Raw genomic sequence first — 20,895 nt, 5'->3', positions numbered from 1 at the left:
TATTATGTTTGGTTGATGTCCCTGGGAAGCCTGCTCTTTTCTGAGGGGAGACAGAGGGAGGGTGACCTGGAGGAGAGGGGAGCTGTGAGGGAGAGACAGGAGGGAGGGGAGGGGGGAAAGTGTGATCTGGATGTAATACATGAGAGAAAACTTAAAAAAAAAAAAACTGACCCATGCATTCATGTTTGAACCTGTTTCGATTATCTCCAAAAAGAGTAAGGAGCAATCTCCGGGAACGAGGGCTGGAGTCTGAGGCAGAAGCAAGCCACTTCCCGTCCATGTGGCCCAAATTTCCCTGGCAGGTCTGTGGCTCTGTAGGAGAATGAGAGGAACTGGAGAGACCTGAACTTACACATACACACCCATACCCACACTCATATACACACCACACAGACACTCACAGACAGATACATACACACACACAGACACACACTCACACACAGACACACACATCACACACATACACATACTCACATACAGATATACACACACACATACACATACTCACATACAGATACACACACATACACACACACACACACACACACACACACACACACACACACACACATCAACTGAAGCAGAATCGTGGTGCTGAAGTGCCTCTGGCCTTCTGCAGGCCACAGGGTGGGCTCGACCTGGCTGCTGGCTCACTGTCCTCTCTGAAGCTGGAATTCCTTTGCTGCTGTAGCTGGGTGGGAGGAGTCCAGGGCCCTGCCAATGGGTACAGATCACGGAGACCCCTCGAGTGAAAGGGGGTCCTACAACAGAGACTCGGGTCACAGTCACTCATTGCACACAGGATACGTATCCAAAGGTGTTCACAGGCAGGTGAGGAGTGGGAAGAAAGGGCTCAAACAAGGACCCAGAGTTCCAAGAGGCCGAGGACCCAGGCATGGACCAGGAGGGGCTGAACTCCTTGGAGAATCAGGGGGTAGCAGCAGAATCTCACCATCACATTTGAGCCTCCTGAGGTAGAGCAGAGCTGGGAAGGAGGGCAGGAACAGAGGAGCTCTGAGACCCACGGGAGCAACCAAGAAAGAGCTGAGAGAGGGGGGTCTAGGGACCTGCTGGCTTCGTGGCAGCAACCCCTGTGGTCACCCATGTTTACAACTGCAGTCATCATCTTGAAATTCTCCATGGTTTTCCCTTTGAGCCTGTGTCTCCAAGGACAGCGGTGCACAGGCAAGAAAAACAGCCAGCCAGAATGACAGTCAATAAGAGGACACAGAGTGCACTGGGTCTGGCTCCATGTGCAGAGCCCCAGGGAGATACAGATAGAAAAGAGCTCTGGCTCCCGCGACACAAGGCCTTCTGGGAAACTCAAGCAGCCAAGAAACCCTGGCCAGCCCTTTCCTGGTGGCCCTCATTCTGCGCCAGCAAAGGCGGAAATAAGAACAGGAGTTAGAAGCTGGGCCTTGGCAGAGCAAAAGTGTGACTTAGACTTGAATAGCATGAGCATGGCCACGGCCTGACAGTGGCCTAAACATGAGAATTCCATGACTAGATAGAACGACAATGCGTTTATGTGCCTTCTGTGGAACTCTGGCACACACAGAGGCCCGAAGCACTGGCGACTGCCGCCAGGCCAGTAAACCTCAAAAGCATGCTCCATAATAAAAGTCACATTCAACAGGCTGCACACTGCCAGATCCCATTTACATGGCATGGCCAGAACAGACCAACGCAGAAGCAGAGAGCAGAGTGGCAGTTGCCAAGGTCTGAGGGCTCAGGGGACTAACAAGAGACCTCTGGGAGGCACAGGCTTTCCTTTGGGGCTGGTAGAAATGGCCTGGAATGAGAGCTTGAGGTTACAGGCTGAGAGAGCTTCCCCTGAGACCTTATATTCAAAGCTGAGAGGCCACAGGCCACCAGTGACGAACCCGGGCCAGACAGAGGAGTATGGCCTGCACCACAGGCTGGCGGTGACAGCCAGTAAGCACACAGTCACTCCGGGTGACTTCCCTGCCGGAGAATCAAGGAAATGTCCCAAGAGCAATGGGGGCACAGTGCCCAGCAGGACATCCCATCCTGGCCCATGACACACTTGGCGCAGTATGGACCCTTCTGGGAATCGGCCCTTCCGATGTGCGCTCCACAGGCAGCTTCTTCTTGATGTCCTGTCCTATACTCTGCAAGGAGCCAGTGTCTCCTCATTCTTATAGAAAATTGCAGAAAACTCTAGAAAAGCACCCGGAGAGTAAGTCAGCCTCTGAGGTAGCCCTAGACCCTGAGGCTTGCTCGACACCGCCTGTCCTGTTGCCTATGTGACGAATTTGGAGCTCAGAATGTCCTTTGATTATAAAGGGTTCCAACCCAAAGATTCAAAGTGACACTTTCACATTTGTTACGAGTCCTATGTCTTCCTTCTCTGCTCCTTAATTTTCTTTATTTTCATAATATGTATTACATTTTAAATGGAAGAAAATGATCACCCTTACAAAGGACTTTAAAAAAAACTGTGGCCTCGAGTTGTGGCCCTCGCTCCTGGCAGCCTGGGCCTGCTCAGTCCATGTGTCCAAGAAGGAAGTGTTTTAGTCCATCTAGGGCGATGCCAGCCTGCCCCTCCACCCCCGCCCCTTAAGTCTTCCTCCTGCAGGTCCTTTAAATGCGTCGCAGGCACTCAGGCTGCCATCCGTCACCTGCCCGCCATCGTCACCTGCCTGCCATCGTCACCATGCGCTGCTTCATCAGCCTTGCTCTCGGTCTGCTGGCCCTGGAGGTGGCCCTTGCTCAGAATCCACTGGAAGGAGTCTTCAACACAGGTAGGCCCCAGCTGGTCACCTCACTGCTGGTCAGGAAGGCCCCAGCTGGTCACCTCACTGCTGGTCAGGAAGGCCCCAGCTGGTCACCTCACTGCTGTAAGTGGCCTGGAGAGTCCCCCAGATTGTTCCCAGCTCTCTATGCCCAGGGCAATGAAGAGGTGAGGAACAAATGTCTCCCCTTGGGGAAAATCCAAAGATGGCAGAAAATCAGGACCCTGTGTGGAAAATGTCCAGGTTGAGAGATGGGTTGATGGGAGTTGCCCTCAGGCCCTGGTCATTTCTAGTCAGGTCCTTAATGCTCTGCCTATGACCATGAGCCTGTGACATGCTTCTTAATTTTCACAGCTGACTTCTTATGCATCTATCACCCAGGCCACAACCCTGGCAGATTTTCACCTTTAACGCTGCTCGGAGTCTGGGTTTCTTATCGTTTCCCTCCACATCTCCAGGCCTTCTTCTGAGAAGAAGCGACAGCTAGGCCCTGATTTACCTCCCCGTCTTTTGTGCAGTTCAGCTCATGTGTCCTGAAGCCTGCCTCAGTAAGAACGCAGAGTGTATCAACTGTCGCACCATCGCGGAGTGTGCCCAGAATGCTGCGTGTTGTCCCAGTTCCTGTAGCGCTATCTGCAAAACTCTTGTCAACAGTAAGGCCCTGCCCGGTCCTGGGGGTCTGGGGGAGGAGCCAGCAGGGTCAAGAGTCTGCCTGAAGAGGACACACAGACCTTTGCACCCCCACACACTAACTCTGTGGGACCCACTCACCTGCCAGACCCTCCCTCTTCTGGCCAACCTGGTCCCTGGGGTCTCTGGGTTACCAAGGGCACTGCCTGACAGCCAGAGCAAAGACCTCAGCAGATGCCCCATGCACAAAAATGGGGTCTTTTCAGCCAGGGGTTCACTAAGGTGGATTCAGCAAAGCTGGGGCATGAAAGGGATTTGGGTGGTAAGAGAGTGACCATCTCTCCCCAGCTGATGTGCCAAAGATGGGCCACTGCCCCTGGAATCCAGTCAACATGATCCCTGCTGAGCTATGTCTGCAGAAGAGCACATGCTTCAGAGACAGTGATTGTAGCGGCGACATGAAATGCTGCCGCGTCGGCTGTGCCATGAGTTGTCAAACTCCACAGGCAGGTATGCAGCCTTGAGACCCTGCAGGCAGTCCCATTCCTCTCTAGGCCTCCTCTGGCCGTCACCTTGCCCCTCATCAGGCCCAAGAACAGGTAGACCGTGAGAACAGCCCCAGGACTAGGTCCCAGACTAGGAGGAGAATGTCTTGGCCGAGCCACATACACCACCTTCAGGCTTATGGGTACTTGACGTGGCTACTCACGATAGGAATGAGGGTCAATGAGCAAGGCCTGGGGAAACAGACCATCCTACCACTCAAAGCTGGTCCTGGTGAGTTTATGAGCCACGCTGGACCTTTCACAGTTAACCTGAGGTAGCAGTGAAGTGTTCAGAGTTAAGAACATGAGCAAGATACAGGCTCAAATCCAACTGTCCATGTCTACCTGTGACCTGGGCATCCATCCCCCTTGTAGGTGAGGGTGTCTCACCCACCTGCCTATCAGTGATGGGGGGGGGGGGCAGTGTAAAGAATTGTACATGCTCACCTGCAAAGCCAATCAAAGTGGCTGCCCTTCAGGTCCCAAGAATGATGGGTACGACTAGGTTAGAAGCAGAGGTAACCCCCTCTCTCTTCATCCCCACCCACAGCCCCTGTAGAGGAATCCCTTCAGTGAGCAGCCTGCCCTGGGATCCCTGCCTGCCAGGTGCAACCAGCCCAAGCTTGTTCAGCAAGAACCTTCATTCCTGGATCCAGAGAGAACATAATGCCTTCTATCTGCTGCTAATAAAAATCCATTTGGCTCTATGTCTCTGTCTGTCTGTCTGTCTGTCTGTCTATCCTGAGCTCCTGAAGGAATGACAAAGCAAGCATAGGCCTGCCTTACCCGAGGATCTCCAGGGTGGAGAGGCAGTCACAGGTCATTCCTCAGTGGTGATGAGTATGCATGGGAGGGTGGGAAGCTGAGTCAGGCTTGCTGAGCCACGGCCAAACTCCATCACTACTGTGGTACCACAGTGGATCTCAGGACCAGAAAAGGCCTCCCTCACCTGGCGCCAGGGTCATGAGCTAGGTCTTCTCCATCTGAACCCTTCTAAGATGTGACCAACTCTAGCTAGCCTCAGGACAGGACAGAAAGCCGAGTCTGCAAGGGACTTCAAGGCCCTGAAGCCTTAGTTAAGTGGCAGCAGGGAGTGAGCGAGGCACAGCAGTGGAGTGCGCAGGACAAGGCCGGCCACACACTGACACAGCTCCAAGCCAGCCCCGTGGAGAGTCTAAGCGAGGTGTGTGCGCCCTGCTCAGACACAAGCAGCGTAACTCAGAGCTCATGCCGATCCTGACACTGTCAGCCTGGGTTCACATCAGATGCCACAAGTTAGGGGTTCAGTTCCGACCTCAGCTACCAGCTCCACGTCTAGAGCCTCCCGCACTCCTGATTCAGTCACTTCCACTGTCCCTTTGTAAGTGTTTTGGCAGAAGCAGAGATGTTCTAAAGAGACACTCTTGGCTATCAGGCTTCTGAGACCATGGATGTCAAGGACTGGCATTTTTTCAGGAGTCTCACTCTGGGCAGAGCTGAAGCTCTGGTCCAGTCAGGGGAGGAAGCTGCCTCCTGCACTAGTTGATTGGTTTGGTTTGGTTTGTCAACTTGACCCAAGCCATGGTGCTGTGGGATGTTCTGTATGGCAAATGTGTTGCTCTAATTGGTCAATAAATAAATCACTGATTGGCCATTGGCTAGGCAGGAAGTGTAGGCGGGACAAGGAGGAGAATAAAGCTGGAAAGTGGAAGGCTGAGTCAGAGAGACACTGCCAGCCGCCACGATGACAAACAGCATGTGAAGATGCCGGTAAGCCACGAGCCACGTGGCAAGGTATAGATTAATGGAAATGGATTAATTTAAGCTGTAAGAACAGTTAGCAAGAAGCCTGCCACGGCCATACAGTTTGTAAGCAATATAAGTCTCTGTGTTTACTTGGTTGGGTCTGAGTGGCTGTGGGACTGGCAGGTGATAGAGATTTGTCCTGACTGTGGGCCAGGCAGGAAAACTCTAGCTACACCATGGTCAGCTAGAAAGAGGGAACCTTATTTGAGATTCCCTCAGACTGGCCCGTACACATGTCTGTGGGGCATCTTCCTGATTAGTAATTGATGTGGGAGGGCCCAGCTCACTATGGGTGGTGCCAGCCTAGGCAGGTGGCCCTGGGGTGTATAAAAACAGACTAAACAAGTCAGGGTGAGCAAGCCAGGAAGCATTCCTCCATGGTCTCTGCTTCAGTTCCCCCCTTGAATTCCTGCCCTGACTTCCCTTCACTACAACTGTAAACTGAAATCAGCCCTTTCCTCCCACCAAGTAGCTTTTGATCAGGACCTTTCTCACAGCAACACAAACTTCACAAGAGGAGATTTCACATGGTGCTGACAGCTACCAGAGACAATGATGAGTCAGTGATGGACAGCACCGATTCTTGACCAGGACGGCTGGGGTGTGCATACCTCTTGCCCCCATGGAAGCCTAAAGCTCATTTCAGGACCTCAAAGGCGGACCTGTGGAGTCAATGGGCCTCTTCATTTGTTCCTCTTCTCAGTGTGGTCTCACTGAATAAACCTCCTTTCTCTGGTTTTCACTACAAAATGGCGCTTTAATTGCTGTGCAGGTGGCTAAGCCTAGCTTGTTAGGGCTGCCAGAGCCCAGGCTTTGACACTAACTACTCCAGAAATAGCTTCAAGTTATATAAGTCATTAGAATGATTCACAGAAGTCACTACAAACACCTACCTTACAGATATGCATTTGTCATGAAGGACACAGATCAGGAGTAACCAGATTGTCATAGTTAATGTTCTATTGCTGTGAATAGACACTGTGACCACGACATTGCTTATACAGGAAAACATTTAACTGGGGCTGGCTTACAGTTTCAGAGGTTTAGTCCATTATCATCATGGTGGAAAGCATAGTGGTACTCAGGCAGACATGGTGCTGGAGAAGGAGCTGGGAATTCTACATCTGGATCGGCAGGCAGCAGGAAGAGAGAACGACACTGGGCCTGGCTTGGGCTTCTGAGACACCAAAGCCTAGTGGCACACTTCCTCCAACAAGGCCACACCTCCTAATCCCTGTCAAGTGGTGTCAGTCCCTTATGATCAAGCATCCAAACATATGAGCCCACAGGGGTGGGGGTGGGGTCTTCTTATTCAAAATACCACACAGATGAAGGGACATAGGGTGGGGACAAGAAGTGGAAGATGTAGGAATGTCTTTTCCTATGGGACAGACACCTACCAAACACAGCAGGAGTTCTCCTATGCATCCATGTCCAGAGCTTTCAGGAAGGTTTCATTACATAATCACTGACTGTTGGTGGCTGAATTCAATCACCTACCCCTTTCTCTTACCTGGAGGTCATGAGTAGATCTGGGAGGTCCAGCCCACTAACCCTGTGCCTGGTCTTTGTGGTAACCAGCCCCATCTGAACCTACAGAAGCCCCCATGTGACCAGCCCCCATTTGAAGCCATGGAAACCACCATCTGAAGGCCCTTATATTGGGAAAATAATCATCTTGATGTCACACAGAGGAATACACAAAAGAACCAAAAGCAATTCAGCAAGGCAATTTCTTTTTGCAAAAAGAAATGTGTGTCAGAACCCAGACCAGGCTGGAAAGCACTCTTGGCCAAAATGGCCTCTGTCTTTCATCTCTGGTGGTGACCTCTGGTCACTGTGTTCGTCCCATTGGTGGGAGCTCAACTTCACAACTGACTGGCTTGCATTCTGATGCAATCAGCTAGTGCGTATAAAGAGGAAGGAGGGGACTCAGGAAATATGAGTCTTTGTTAGGCTAATTCGGTAGGAAAACATAAATCAAAAATGTTTCTCATACCCGTCTGTACTGGCTGGTTCTGTGTGTCAACTTGACACAAGCTAGAGTGTTGGAGCCCACAAAGGTTTCCTAGTGAGATCTGAGCTTGCTTTACCAGTAGGGCTGCGTAACAGAATGATTGGACCATGGGCCTGGCTACCAGGTGTTTGGTAGGGTCTACACTTGGCGGTATCTAGCAAGGAGAGCAGTCTTTTGCCTTACCCTTTGGCATTGTTATAAAAAGCCCTTTTGAATAAAGTTCTGGGCCAGTGGATTAGGACCCAGGCCCTCCCAAGGAGATCCTGTGTTTCTATCTGTCTCTCTCTCCCCTCTATATTTCTATCTAAATCTCTTATCCCTCACTCCTCAAGAGTACACTGGGGGAAAGAGGTGGGGGTACACTAGAGTCATTAGAGGGGAAGGAGCCTCAGTTGAGGAAATGCCTCCATGAGATCCAACTCCAAGGCATTTTCTCAATTAGTGATCAATGGGGCACAGCCCAGCCCATGGTGGGTGGTGCCATCCCAAGGGCTGGTGATCTTGGGTTCTAAGAAAGCAAACTGAGCAAGCCAGGGGAAGCATGCCAGTAAGCAGCATCCCTCCATGACTTCTGCATCAGCTCCTGCTTCCAGGTTCTCTGCCTGCTTGAGTTCTCGTTCTGACTTCCTCCGATGATGGACTATGATCTGAAAGTATAAGCCAAATAAACCCTTTCCTTCCCAACTTGCTTTATGATCATGGTGTTTTAATGCAACAATAGAAAACCTAACTAAGACACCATGTGAAGCTATAATTTGACAGCATTCTCAAATGAATTGGGTCAGACTAGAGTAGTATTTTATAGCAGTTTCCTCTGAGATAAAACCCTCTGTCTTGGAGAGAAGCTTATAAAGGCACAGAGTTTTCTAAAGGGGATGGGTGTGGCTAAAACATTCCATCCTGCAGAGAAGTTAGTTAAAACTCAAGAAGTAAACAACTCAAAAGTTTCAGGAAGTCCCTGAAACTGAAAACATGTTCTAGGTCCCTCCCTCTCCAAATTTATGTAAGCAGTAAGAACTGCTGAAAGACACTCTCAGACCAGCAAGCTGCATAGAAGACACTCAGAACAAGCAGTGTGCTCCAGGTTTCCAGTTTTCATGAGCCATTACCCATACAGAGTGGGCTTTTGGTAATTAAGTTGTCTTAAAGTCATTTCTGCTCCTATATACAACTCCTCTGTGGTAGTTTAAATGAAAATAGCCTCTTAGACTCTTATGTTTGAATATTTGATCCCCAGTTGATGGAACTGCTTGGGAAGGATTAGGAGGTGTGACCTTTTGGAGGAAATGTGCCACTGAGGTTTCAAAAGTCCATGCCATTCCGAGAGAGAGAGAGAGAGAGAGAGAGAGAGAGAGAGAGAGAGAGAGAGAGAGAGAGAGAGAGCGCCTGCTACTTGTGGATCAAGATGCAAACCTTCAGGTCCCGCTCCAACACCATGCCTGCCTGCTGCCATGCTCCCCACCGTGATGGTCACGGACTCTAACCCTCTGAAACTATAATCTCCCAATAAACTCTTTCTAGATGTTGCCTTAGTCATAATAGCTTATCACAGCAATAGAAAAGTAACTAAGACACCCTCACTCATACTCCTATAAGTAACGCATAAAAATGTATTGGTTCACCAAGTAGGACTTCGGTGGTATCCTTACTATCTAGGCTGAGTAGACATTTGTTCGTGTCTCCCTGGGAATAGTCACTCAACACCTTCATAGCAAATGCTGTTAACTGTGCTCAGATTCTCTACTCTCAGCTGGCTAGAGGCTTTGACTAGACAGACTATTGGGTCCTTTCACTTCTTGTGTCTCCCCCCGCCCCGCTTTTTTTTTTTTTTTCCAAGACAGAATTTCTCTGTGTAGCTTTGCACCTTTCCTGGAACTCACTCTGTAGCCCAGGCTGGCCTCGAACTCACAGAGATCCACCTGGCTCTGCCTCCCAAGTGCTGGGATTTAAGGTGTGTGCTACTACCACCCGGCATGTCCCCCTGTCTTTTTATCCTACCTCACTCTTGCATGGTCAGGAACAAACAGGAAGCCACACAATGTGGTATGGTGACAAATACTTATTCTCCCTGGTTCTTTGTATGAAGCTTCTAAAATGCTTGGTTGACCCTAAGCTGGCCTGGTAATTGAGGTGGCCACCTGGGTACGTTGGCTTTACCCAGAGGAGACACAAACCCTAGCTGTCTAAAACAAGGGGCAACTTTGTACCACTCTATATGTAAGTCACTCCCACCTGTGGACGTACTAAGTTCCTTGAGGCTTACATTTCAAAGAGATGGCTGTGGTAAAAGACTCTACTGAGCCATAACTATGACAAAAAAACTTATCTAGTCTTCAAAAAGATTTACTGCCTTTCAAAGAAAGAAAAATGTACTTACAACCACCAGGTAAAACTCTGAGGAAAATGTTTTGTTTGTTTGTTTGTGGGGGTTGAAACAGGGTCTTCTGTATCCCAGGCCATATAGCCAATGATGACCTTAAATGTCCAGATTACAGATGTGTGTCACCATGCTCAGTTTAGGGGATACTAGGGATCAAACCCAGGGCTCTCTGTGTGCTAGGCAAGCACGCTACCATCTGAGCTACATCCCCAGTTATGTGTGGTTTGAGACATGATCTCACTCTGTAGCCCAGACTAGCTCCAAATTAAGTAATCCAGGCTGGCTTTGAACTAATGACAATCCTCCTGCCCCGGCCTCCTGCATTCTGGATTAAAGTTATGCATTACTGTCTTAGTGAGGGTTTCTATTGCTGCAATGAAACACCATGACCATAAAGCAAGTTGGGGAGGAAAGGGTTTATTCGGCTTACACTTCCACATTGCTGTTTATCACTGAAGGAAGTCAGGACAGGAACTCAAACAGCAGGATCCTGAAAGCAGGAGCTGATGCAGAGGCCATGGAGGGGTGCTGCTTACTGGCTTGCTCATCATGGCTTGCTCAGCCTGCTTTCTTATAGAAAGGACCAGCAGCCCAGGCTTGGCACCACCCACCACGGGCTGGGTCCTCCCCCACTGATCACTGTCTTAGTTATTGTCTATTGCTGTGAAGAGACACCATGACCACGGCAACTCTTTGTGGGGGGGGGGGCGGGTATTTGTTTTGTTTTGTTTTGTTTTTTGAGACAGGGCTTCACTCTGCAGCCCTGGCTGTCCAGGGACTCACTCTGTAGACCAGGTTGACCTAGAACCCACAGAGATCCACCTGCCTCTGCCTCCCAAGTGCTGGGATTAAAGGTGTGCGCCACCACCGCCCAGCCAACCATGGCAACTCTTTCAAAGGAAAACATTTAATTGAGGTGGCAGCTTACAATTTCAGAGATTTAGTTCATTATCATCACGTTGTGACATGAAGGCTAGGAGTATGGCAACATGCAGGCAGACATGGTACTGGAGAATTCTACATCTTGATCCAAAGGCAACAGGAAGTGAACTGTCTCATTGAGCGTGGATTGAGCATATTTGAGACCTCAAAGCCCACCTCCACAGTGACACACTTCCTCTAGCAAGACCACACCAACTCCAACAAAGCCACACCTCCTAACAGTGCCACTCCCTTTGGGGGCCATTTTCTTTCAAACACCACATTCCACTCCCTGGCACCCTGTCAGGGTGTTCTGTGTTGTGTGGGTCAGTTGAAGAAAGAGGTCACTCCAAGAGGAAATTTTAAGGCCTATGTGGCAGCAGGAAGATCCAGCCTCTGATGAACTGAACTGGACCCTGAACAGCCATACAAAGACATATTTATTGATTGTTACACAAAGTTGTTTTTGGGGTAAAGTATTTCCTCATACCAAGTCCCTAGTCTAACCTATATATCTCTCTAAAGGAAAGCATCACATTCCCTCACGACTTTAGTCCTTTACTGTGAATCATTTGCAATACACAATAATCCAAGAGCCTCAGGTGTGCCCGAGGTGTCTTGTGACCAAAGCCATGTGAAGGCTACAATGCCCCTTCAGAAAAACAGTTCTACAAATTCCAGAAAGCAATCACTGTTTTCCACAAAGACTCTTTACTGTTTTCCACAATGATTCTTCAAGATCAAAGTACTTCTAGAAAACAACTATTCACTCTAATGTTTACCCTAGATACAGTGACTCTGCTAAATTCCTACAACAGCCCCCAAAGGCTTGTAGCCATATCGTAATGCAAAAATTCATTCAGTCCAACTTCAAAAGTTCCCATAGTCTATAACAGTCCCAAACTTATTTGAAAGTTTAAAGTTCAAAGTTTCTTCTGAAATTCATGCAATCTCTTAACTGTAATCGCCTGTAAAAGCAAAAGCAAAAAGCAAATCACATATTTCCAACATGTAATGGCACAGAATATATATTACCATTCCAAAATACAAAGAAGGGAGCATAGTGAGGAAATACTGGACCAAGCAAGAGCAAAAACCAGCTGGGCAAACTCCAAACTCTGCATCTCCATGTCTGATGTCAAAGTGATCCCCAGATCTCCAACTCCTTTCACTTTCGTTAACTGTAACACACTTCTCTCTCTTGGGTAGGTTCCACTCCCTGTAAGCAGCTCTCCTCAACAGGTATCCCACAGCTCTGGCATCTCCAACATCTTGGGATCTCCAAGGCAATCCAAGCTTCACCTTCACAGCTTCACACAATGGGACACCACTGACACATGCCTGGCCTCAGCAGCTTTCCTTAGTCACTGAGGAAGGTTCCATAGCCCCTTTCTTCTATCCTTAACTCTGGAACCACATGGCCAAAGCTGCCAAGTTCTACTGCTTACTGGGGCTGGAACATGGCCCCCTTGTTCAATTACATGTTTATGGTGATATTTTATTTGTATTAAAATGTTATTTGTATGTTAATAAATAAAGTTGCCCGGGGGTCAGAGCTATTAGCAAGCCATAGGAAACCAGGGCAGTGGTAGCGTACGCTTGTAATTCCAGCACTTGGTAGGCAGAGCTGGGTAAGTCTCTGTGTGTTCAGGGATACAGCCATTATTGGATACACATGCCTTTAATCTTAATACCAATCATGGAAAACCTGGAGGCCTATACAGACAGGCTGTGAGGAGGCGGTCATGTGGTTGGGTTTACAACCAATGAGAAGGCAGGACAGGAACTCTATATAAAGACTTTAACACAGGGGTAGCTCTGGTTCGGAGAGGTAGGACCACCACAGGAGGAAGGGTAAGGTTTTAGCTCTTAGCTCTGACCTCTTGGCTTTTTTCTTTGCATTGGTTCTGTGTTTCTTATTTAATAAGAAGGTTGGATACATCTACACATGTTCACCAGCTTTCTGTTTTTGATGGTTTCCTTCACTGCCTAAGTTCGGCTGTTCTGAAACTTGCTCTGTGGATCAAGCTAGCCTCAAACTCAGAGCTCTGCCAGCCTCTGCCTTCCCAGTGCTGGGATTAAAGGTGTGCCCCACCACAACTGGCTCTAAGCTTTTATTTAATTCCTTTTAACAAGTTGGAAGCTTAGCTGAGTGGGATCTTGCCCTGAGGTCACCACTCCCTTTTATTTCATTTCTTAATCTGTTTATCTCCTTGAACACAGGATTTAACTCCATTCCACTTAACTCCATTCCTGGTGCTCCTTTTCTCCTCAAATTGTACATTTTGTGTTTTTCCTTTCATAGCTTGCTCCTTTTTGTTATAAATCTTCATGTATGACTGAGGATGACAGAGTCTATACTCAGCTGTTTTGAGATTTCTTCTGCCAGCAGAATTAACCCAAAACTCTTCACTTTGGCCTCAGGGAGACTTTTCGGACAAGGGCAAAAAGCACCCACATTCTTCACCAAAATATCACAAGACTGGTCTCTAGGCCACACACTAATATTCTTCTCCTCTGAAACATCTTGATTCAGACACCCTCAGTTCAAATCTCACTCAGCACCACTGTCCTCCATGCTCCTACTGGGATGGCCCATTAAGCAGCACTTAAAGCATTCAACAGTATCAATGTTCATATTCCTTCAAACTAAAACATGGTCAGGCCTATCACAGAAATACCCCAGTCCCTAGTACCAACTTCTGTCTTAGTTAAGGTTTCTATTGCTATGACAAGACACCATGATCATGGCAACTCTTATAAAGGAAAGTATTTAATTGAGGTGGTGGCTTACAGTTTCAAAGGTTTAATACATTACCATCATGGTATCTCTTCACAACAATAGAAACCCTAACTAAGACAGTCACTAATTGAGAAAATGCTTTATACCTGGATCTCATGGAGGTATTTCCTCAACTGAGGCTCCTTCCTCTCTGATGACTCTAGCTTGTTTCAAGTTGACACACAAATTCCTTCAAACTAAAGCATGGTCAGGCCTATCACAGAAATACCCCAGTCCCTAATACCAACTTCTAGGTACACAAAAACCAGACAATACAGCTACCACATCTGTTTTGCTGCTGATTTTTAACTTGTTTTGTCTTTATGACTCAAGATGTAGTTAGGCTCTGCCTCATGCAAGTTAGGAGTCAGGTTAGTAATTTTCTTCTGGGTCTTGGTACCTTCTCTAGAAGAAAGGACAAAGTTTCCAGCAGGGGGTGGGTGATAATGAACAAAGACGATGTCATTCCCCTTTCTTGACTCCTACCAGTCAGAATAAAGGGCAGGTCAATGGTTTTGCCATCTTAGGGCCCAAGAACTGTGATGGTTAACTTTAATTATCAATTTGACTGGATTTAGAATCAGCATGGAAATAGACTTCTGAGTGTGCTTATTAAGATGTTTCTAGAAGAGTTTAACAAAGAGAGAAGAGCCATCTGAATGGGTCAGGGAGGTGCCATCCTGGGGACTGGACTACCAGACTGAATAAAAAGAAGAAAGTCAAGGCCAGGCATGGTGGCACACATCTTTAATCAGGAGGCAGAGGCAGGAAGATCTCTGTGAGTTTGAGGTCTACATGGTGAGCTCCAGGGCAGCCAGGACTATACAGAGAGACCCTGTCCCTAGCCCGCCCCTCCTCTCAAAAAAAAAAAAAAAAGCCAGCCCGCTATTAGCATTCATCTCTCTCTGCTTCCTGACTGTAGAGGTAATATGATGACCACAGAAAGGGGGCCATGATTAACATGAGGAGCTAGAGAGCCAGATCAGTGGGCAAGAGTACATCCTGTGAAAGTTAAAGGACCTGAGTTCAAATCTCTAGCACTCACATAAAAGCTATGTGTGGCTACATGGTGACATGGCCTGTGACCCAGCACTGAGGGGTGGAGACCGATGGATTCTGGGACCCTGCTGGCCAGCAGGCCTAACTAAAGTGGCAAGCTTCAGTTTCAATAAGACTGATCAACACCCAGCATTCTCCTCTGGCCCCCATATAGGCCCCCATACACAGGCACCCCACATGAACACACACACACACACATACAGAGAGAGAGAGAGAGAGAGAGAGAGAGAGAGAGAGAGAGAGAGAGAGAGAGAATGAAAAACACATAAAAAAAGCCAGCTAATAGAAAGACTAAACACACACATACACACACACACACACCAGAGCAGCATATAACAAAACTACAGGCTTGAAACAAAGCTGAGGAGATCTCTTGGAGAAGCAAGCACTTATGCAAATAACCTATAAAAGGCCAAGCCACTGGGAAATGCATCTTCTGCATCTTGGGCCTGTCCCAGCTCCTTAGCCCACTTCCATTCTCAGGAGTATTTTTCTCTCTCTCTCTCTTTTTTAAAGATGTATTTATTATTTGTTATGTTTGTTTACATAAATTTACATGCACTAGGAGGCCAGTTCCCTTGGAACTGGAGTTACAGGCAGTTGTGAGCCACCATGTGGGTGCTGGGAGCCAAATTCCGGTCCTCTGCAAGGGCATTAAGTGCCTTTAACCCCTGAGCCATCTCTCTAAGCTGTTTTTCTTTTTCTCAATAAAACATCTCTATTTCTATCATAATCTAAGTATCTCTGGTCCAATTCCTTGTTCTGGGACACAGGAACCTGGAAGTCTCAGCAGGTGCCCCTCTGGACTCTGATCCACACCTGTAACCATGTGACTAGCTGTGTCTGGCTTCTGCGGCCAACCTTCACCTTTATGATGGATTGTACCCTCAGAATCTGAGCCAAAATAACCCCTCATCCTTCCCTCCCTCCCCCCTCCCCTCCCCCCTCCCTTCTTTGTTTTCTTTAGGTACTTTTGGCCACAGCAACAAGAAAAGCAAGTGCCACACAGAGTGAGGTGGCAGGCTGTGGATTTGACTTGCTGGAGCTGGCTGGAGGTAATAACAGGTACAGCTTTTCTCGGTGTGTGCCCAGCTGGCTGCAAAAGGTGGGCGTAGTTATGCAAAGAATGGCAGCTACAGTCTAGACGGAGATGGGACCCTTGTCTCCTCCACCCCTAAAGACGCAGATTCACCTTAACGTACTGTACTCTTCTTTCCCGGAATTCCTACCCAGAGGCCCCAAGAGGTCGGTCTTTCTGAGACTTGAGGAGGAAATGTGGAGCTGTTTCTTTCTCTTCCCTTGTCTTTTTCTTTCAGATGCTGGCTGTGCAGGCTAGTTTGTTTTGGTTTGGGGTTTGTTTTTGTTCGTTTGTTTTGTTGTTGTTTTATCAACTTGACACAAGCCAGCGTCCTCTGGGAAGGGGGACCTCAATTGAAAATAATGTCTCCATCAGATTGGCTTGCAGGCAAGCCTATGGAGCATTTTCTTGATTGATGATTAATGTGGGAGGGGCCAGCCACCTATGGGCAGTGTCACCCCTGGGCAGGTGGTCCTGGATGCTATGAGAAAACAGGCTGAACAAACCATGGAGAGCAAGCCAGTTCCTTCATGGCCTCTGCTCTAGACCCTGCCTCCAGGTTTCTGCCTTGAATTCCTGTCCTGACTTCCCTTGATGATGGTATGTAATGTAGAAATGTGAGCCAAATAAACACTTTCCTCTCTGGCAAGTTGCTTTGTTTTGTTTTGTTGTTATTGTTGTTTTTGGTTTGGGTTTGTGTGTGTGTGTGTGTGTGTGTGTGTGTGTGTGTGTGTGTGTGTGTGTTTTGAGACAGAGTTTCTCTGTGTAGCCCTGGATGTCCTAGAAATCACTCTGTAGACCAGGTTGGCCTCGAATTCACAGAGATCTACCTGCCTCTGCCTCCTGAGTGCTGGGATTAAAGGTGTATGCCGGGGTTGGGGATTTAGTTCAGTGGTAGAGCGCTTGCCTAGCAAGTGCAAGGCCCTGGGTTCAGTCCTCAGCTCCAGAAAAAAAAAAAAAAAAAAAAAAAAAAAAAGGTGTGTGCCACCACCAGCCGGTTTGGTTGTGGTTTTTATCACAGCAATACAAACAAAGACACTGACCAAAGTCTATCTTAAAGCCCCTATCTAATGCCTTGGGCTCCCTTGTTCTTTTCTTAAAGCTCTGCGCTCCACCGGAAGGTTGCCTGTCATGGCGGCTGACCTGCACACTGCCCAGCTCAAGCTGCACGGCTCTTGCTCCCCACTGCAAGGATGGCTGCCACCAGGTGGCTGACCCATGAGCTGCCCAGCTCAAGCTGCACGCTCTTGCTCCTTTTCTTCTCCAGTCCCCTCCCCTCTTCCAGGCAGCTTCAAGATTTATGGCTCACCTGCCCTGAGGTTTTCTTTTTTGAACTCTAATTGTCCTCAGCTTCTGTTTGTGTGTGTTTCTAAATTCTTTTATTAACGAGTAAGAACCCTAAAAAGAACCAATTCCTCAGGTGCCGTATGATGGCTCGGCTGGGACTCCCCAAGATTCCTACTAACAGGTCTTTCCTGTCTTTTACTTAGTTGGCAGAGAAAAATGAACCCATTCCTGTACCCCTAGCTGGCATCAGTTCTGCCAGCCACCTAGGAATGCAGGGCCTCTGGTACCCGGCCTGTCCCTGTGGCTCCAGGGAACTGTGACTAGGCATGGGCAGGAGATGAGGGTACAGCAGCTTCGAGGAGCATTGAGTGGAGGTGCTTTATCTTCAGAGGCTCCAACCCTTCAGTGAACACATGGGACTCCACTGTCAACCCTTTCACGAGGAAACACTGCGCTTAGGTCCGCTCTCTGACCTAAGCCTGGGCCTTCATGGATCAGAACCCTGTCTGGCTTGCCAGCTGTGGTAGTTTGAATAAGACTGGCCCCCACGGGCTCATATATTTGAATACTTGGTCTGCAGTTGGAGGAACTGTTTGAGAAAAATTAAGTCATGTGGCCTTATTGGAGGAGGTATGTCATGGGGGTGGGTGGGGGCTTTGAGGTTTCAGAAGCCCCACCATTTCCAGTTAGCCTCTGGCTCTCTGCCTCTTGCTTGTGGAACAGATGTGAGCTCTCAGCTACTGCTCCTGTCTGCCTACCTGCCTGCCGCCAGGCTCTCCGCCATGAGGTTTATGGACTCACTCTCTGAAACTGTAAGCAAACCTTCAATTAAATGCCCCAAATCAAATGCTTTCTTTTATAAATTGCCTTGGTCAGGGTGTTCTGAATAGCAATAGAAAAGTAACTAAGACACCCGAGGTGACTCCCATCACTGGACTGGCTAGGATGGATGAACCCCTAGATCTGGTTCACCTCCTTCTATCCTGCTCTGGGAAGACCCTTCTTAGAACTTACAAGGAAGGATAACAGTGTAACTCATGGTGAGTCATACTTAAGGGACACCACAGTCACCAGGAGGCTACATTCAAAGGGAACCCATAACTATAGGAAGTATCCTACCTGAGAAACTACTGTCTAATCAAAGATAATAAAAATGTGTTTTCCCTGAAGAGTCTTATACCTTTATATCTCTGGTCTATTTGAGTTAATTCTGTATTCAGCATGAGACTCTGAAACAGGAACAACTAGGTAAGCTAGTGTGGCAATACAGTCCCAGCTACTGGGGAGGGCAAAGCAGGAGAATCTTTCCTGGGTAATCCAGCAAGCTTTTATGAGACAAGAACCAGAGTTTACACTTGATTTTAGTCCAAAAGAAGAGAAGCCATGCACTTCTACAAAAATTAAAAAGTTTAAGGCAAAAAGAAAGTTTTGTTTGTTTGTTTGTCTTACAAAATTAGGGGCAGCAAGATAGCTTAAGCAGGTAAAGGCACTAATGTAGATGTATCCAACCTTCCCATCAAACAATAAACACAGAACCAATGCAAAGAAGAAAGCCAAGAGGTCAGAGCCAAGAGCCAAAACCTTACCCTTCCTCCTGCGGTGGTCCTACCTCTCCGAACCAGAGCTACCCCTGTGTTAAAGTCTTTATATAGAGTTCCTGTCCTGCCTTCTCATTGGTTGTAAACCCAACCACATGACCGCCTCCTCACAGCCTGTCTGTATAGGCCTCCAGGTTTTCCATGATTGGTATTAAGATTAAAGGCATGTGTATCCAATAATGGCTGTATCCCTGAACACACAGAGACTTACCCAGCTCTGCCTACTAAGTGCTGGAATTACAAGCGTACGCTACCACTGCCCTGCTTTCCTATGGCTTGCTAATAGCTCTGACCCCCGGGCAACTTTATTTATTAACATACAAATAACATTTTAATACAAATAAAATATCACCATATTTCCCCTTTTCTATTTTAATAAAAAAGAAAAAAAAGAAAAAGCTTATAACTAATATAAGAAAAACTATATACAAAAGGACAATAACTATATACAATATATACAAGTAATAAATACCTAAACAATGTCTAGTCCATTTGTATTTGACAAATTCAGAGAAAATAATTTCATTATCTATCCTATTTTGGTAAGTCCAAAATGTATCCTAATTAATCTTCAACTATAACTAACTAACCTTCAACTATAACTAACTAATCTTCAACTCCCTCAGAGACCCAAGAAGGAAATAATATTAGCTAACAAAAATAAAAACAGGAAGTGCACATAAGCAACTTCCAAAAAATTTGTGAGTTGACAGAAACAGACAGCTGTCTGGACAGTCACCTGAGGTTTCTCCGAAGTGCTGGGGCATCATCTTCAGCCTATAGGCTTAGCATATCTGACAGACTCATTTGTGAAGTAGGATGTACACAAGGTCAACAGTTCAACCTCACATTGAGTGAGAGTAGTCCATGTACCAGAAACACCTGAATTCCACTAGTGTCATGTCATGATTCAGGATTTTAAATTCTGGAAATTGTTGATGGTTTTTTAATTCAGCTGTCCATTCTTCTTGGCTGTGTATATATGGCTTCATCTCAGCATCCCATTCTTCTCCATATCCCTCTATCAAATGCCAGTCTACTATTGAGAGGCGTGAGCTTAGTTACTCTTCAAGAATAACTGTTTCAGCTGCTGTTCCATTGCACATCAGAGGCCATCGGCCCACTGCCTGTTCAGCTGCCTTCGAAGAAAAGGGCACTGTACCTTTTTCGAATTGCGAAGGCCACTTCAGGGTAGGTGCCATATTGTCCTGGCCTCTGAAGATGCCTTTTGATAAAGCCATAACCACACTTGTTTTGGCAAGAATCAGTAATCCTTTGTTTTATGTCCTGTCTGTCCATTTTGTCCTGTTGATTCGAGGATACTTTGTTGTCCAGTGGCTAACTTTTGCCACAATGAAAATTAACTCCATATGCAGTTTCTTCAGTGCCCATATTTTCTCTGAAGTAGATTGGTACTGCCAGGAGCCGACATGTCTCATAGTCATAACAAAAAAGAAAAATTTTCTAAGTTATTAAAACATTTTAAATGCCATATTCTGTAGATCTCTGAAGGGTTTGAAGATAACCTGTCTATCTAAAATATATCTACTCAATCTTGAAAACATACCTAATATAACTACAAGTTCTATTATAATATCTAACTACTAACTTTCATTTCTTTATATCCTAATAGTTGGTAATAACATTCAAGGATCAGAAAATTGCATTACATTGTTAGATGAACGGTACAATTAGAAAAATATATATAACATTTTCTAACAATATCAATTTCAATATATATAATTTGTATACAATATAAAACAATCCAATCCAATGTAAAGTATTTACATTTTTCTTTTCTTTCTTTCTTTCTTTTTTTTTTTAAAAAGAACCTTAAATCTAATCTCCTTTGCTTAGCCTTTTTCCTAACCCTTGACAACAACTTGTAACCAACCCCCCAATCAATGAAAATTATCCCAGACCCAAAACCCATTAAAAGACCAAAAAAACCAACCGCCCCACACACTTGACCTGACTGAGTTTAAGTCCCAGAGCCCACATGATGAAAGGAACCAATTCCCACAAGTTTTCCTCTGACCTCCAAATGCACGCGTGTG

At 46.9% G+C, this 20,895-nt stretch overlaps 1 protein-coding gene across 1 annotated transcript; it reads left to right on the top strand.

Moving 5' to 3' along the window:
- Positions 1-2,677: 2,677 nt before the first annotated feature.
- On the top strand, positions 2,678-17,168 carry LOC128109008 (whey acidic protein-like). The gene is made up of 4 exons (XM_052736019.1): positions 2,678-2,765; positions 3,275-3,409; positions 3,735-3,896; positions 17,056-17,168. Exons 1-4 carry the CDS (start codon positions 2,678-2,680, stop codon positions 17,166-17,168), a joined length of 498 nt encoding a protein of 165 aa, XP_052591979.1.
- Positions 17,169-20,895: the final 3,727 nt, after the last annotated feature.

The sequence above is a fragment of the Peromyscus californicus genome, unplaced genomic scaffold, assembly GCF_007827085.1.
Source record: "Peromyscus californicus insignis strain IS unplaced genomic scaffold, ASM782708v3 Scaffold_13__1_contigs__length_99412109, whole genome shotgun sequence".
NCBI classification, from domain to species: domain Eukaryota; kingdom Metazoa; phylum Chordata; class Mammalia; order Rodentia; family Cricetidae; genus Peromyscus; species Peromyscus californicus.
The sequence above is the reverse complement of the archived record's forward strand: the minus strand, read 5'-3'. Positions and strand labels throughout refer to the sequence as shown.

Excerpts from the sequence above, each read along its gene's own strand:
- LOC128109008 (XM_052736019.1), top strand. The coding sequence starts at position 2,678 with ATGCGCTGCTTCATCAGCCTTGCTCTCGGTCTGCTGGCCCTGGAGGTG. Across the intron at positions 2,766-3,274 it reads GGAAGGAGTCTTCAACACAG|TTCAGCTCATGTGTCCTGAA; the intron begins GTAGGCCCCAGC and ends TCTTTTGTGCAG. Across the intron at positions 3,897-17,055 it reads TTGTCAAACTCCACAGGCAG|CTCTGCGCTCCACCGGAAGG; the intron begins GTATGCAGCCTT and ends CTTTTCTTAAAG.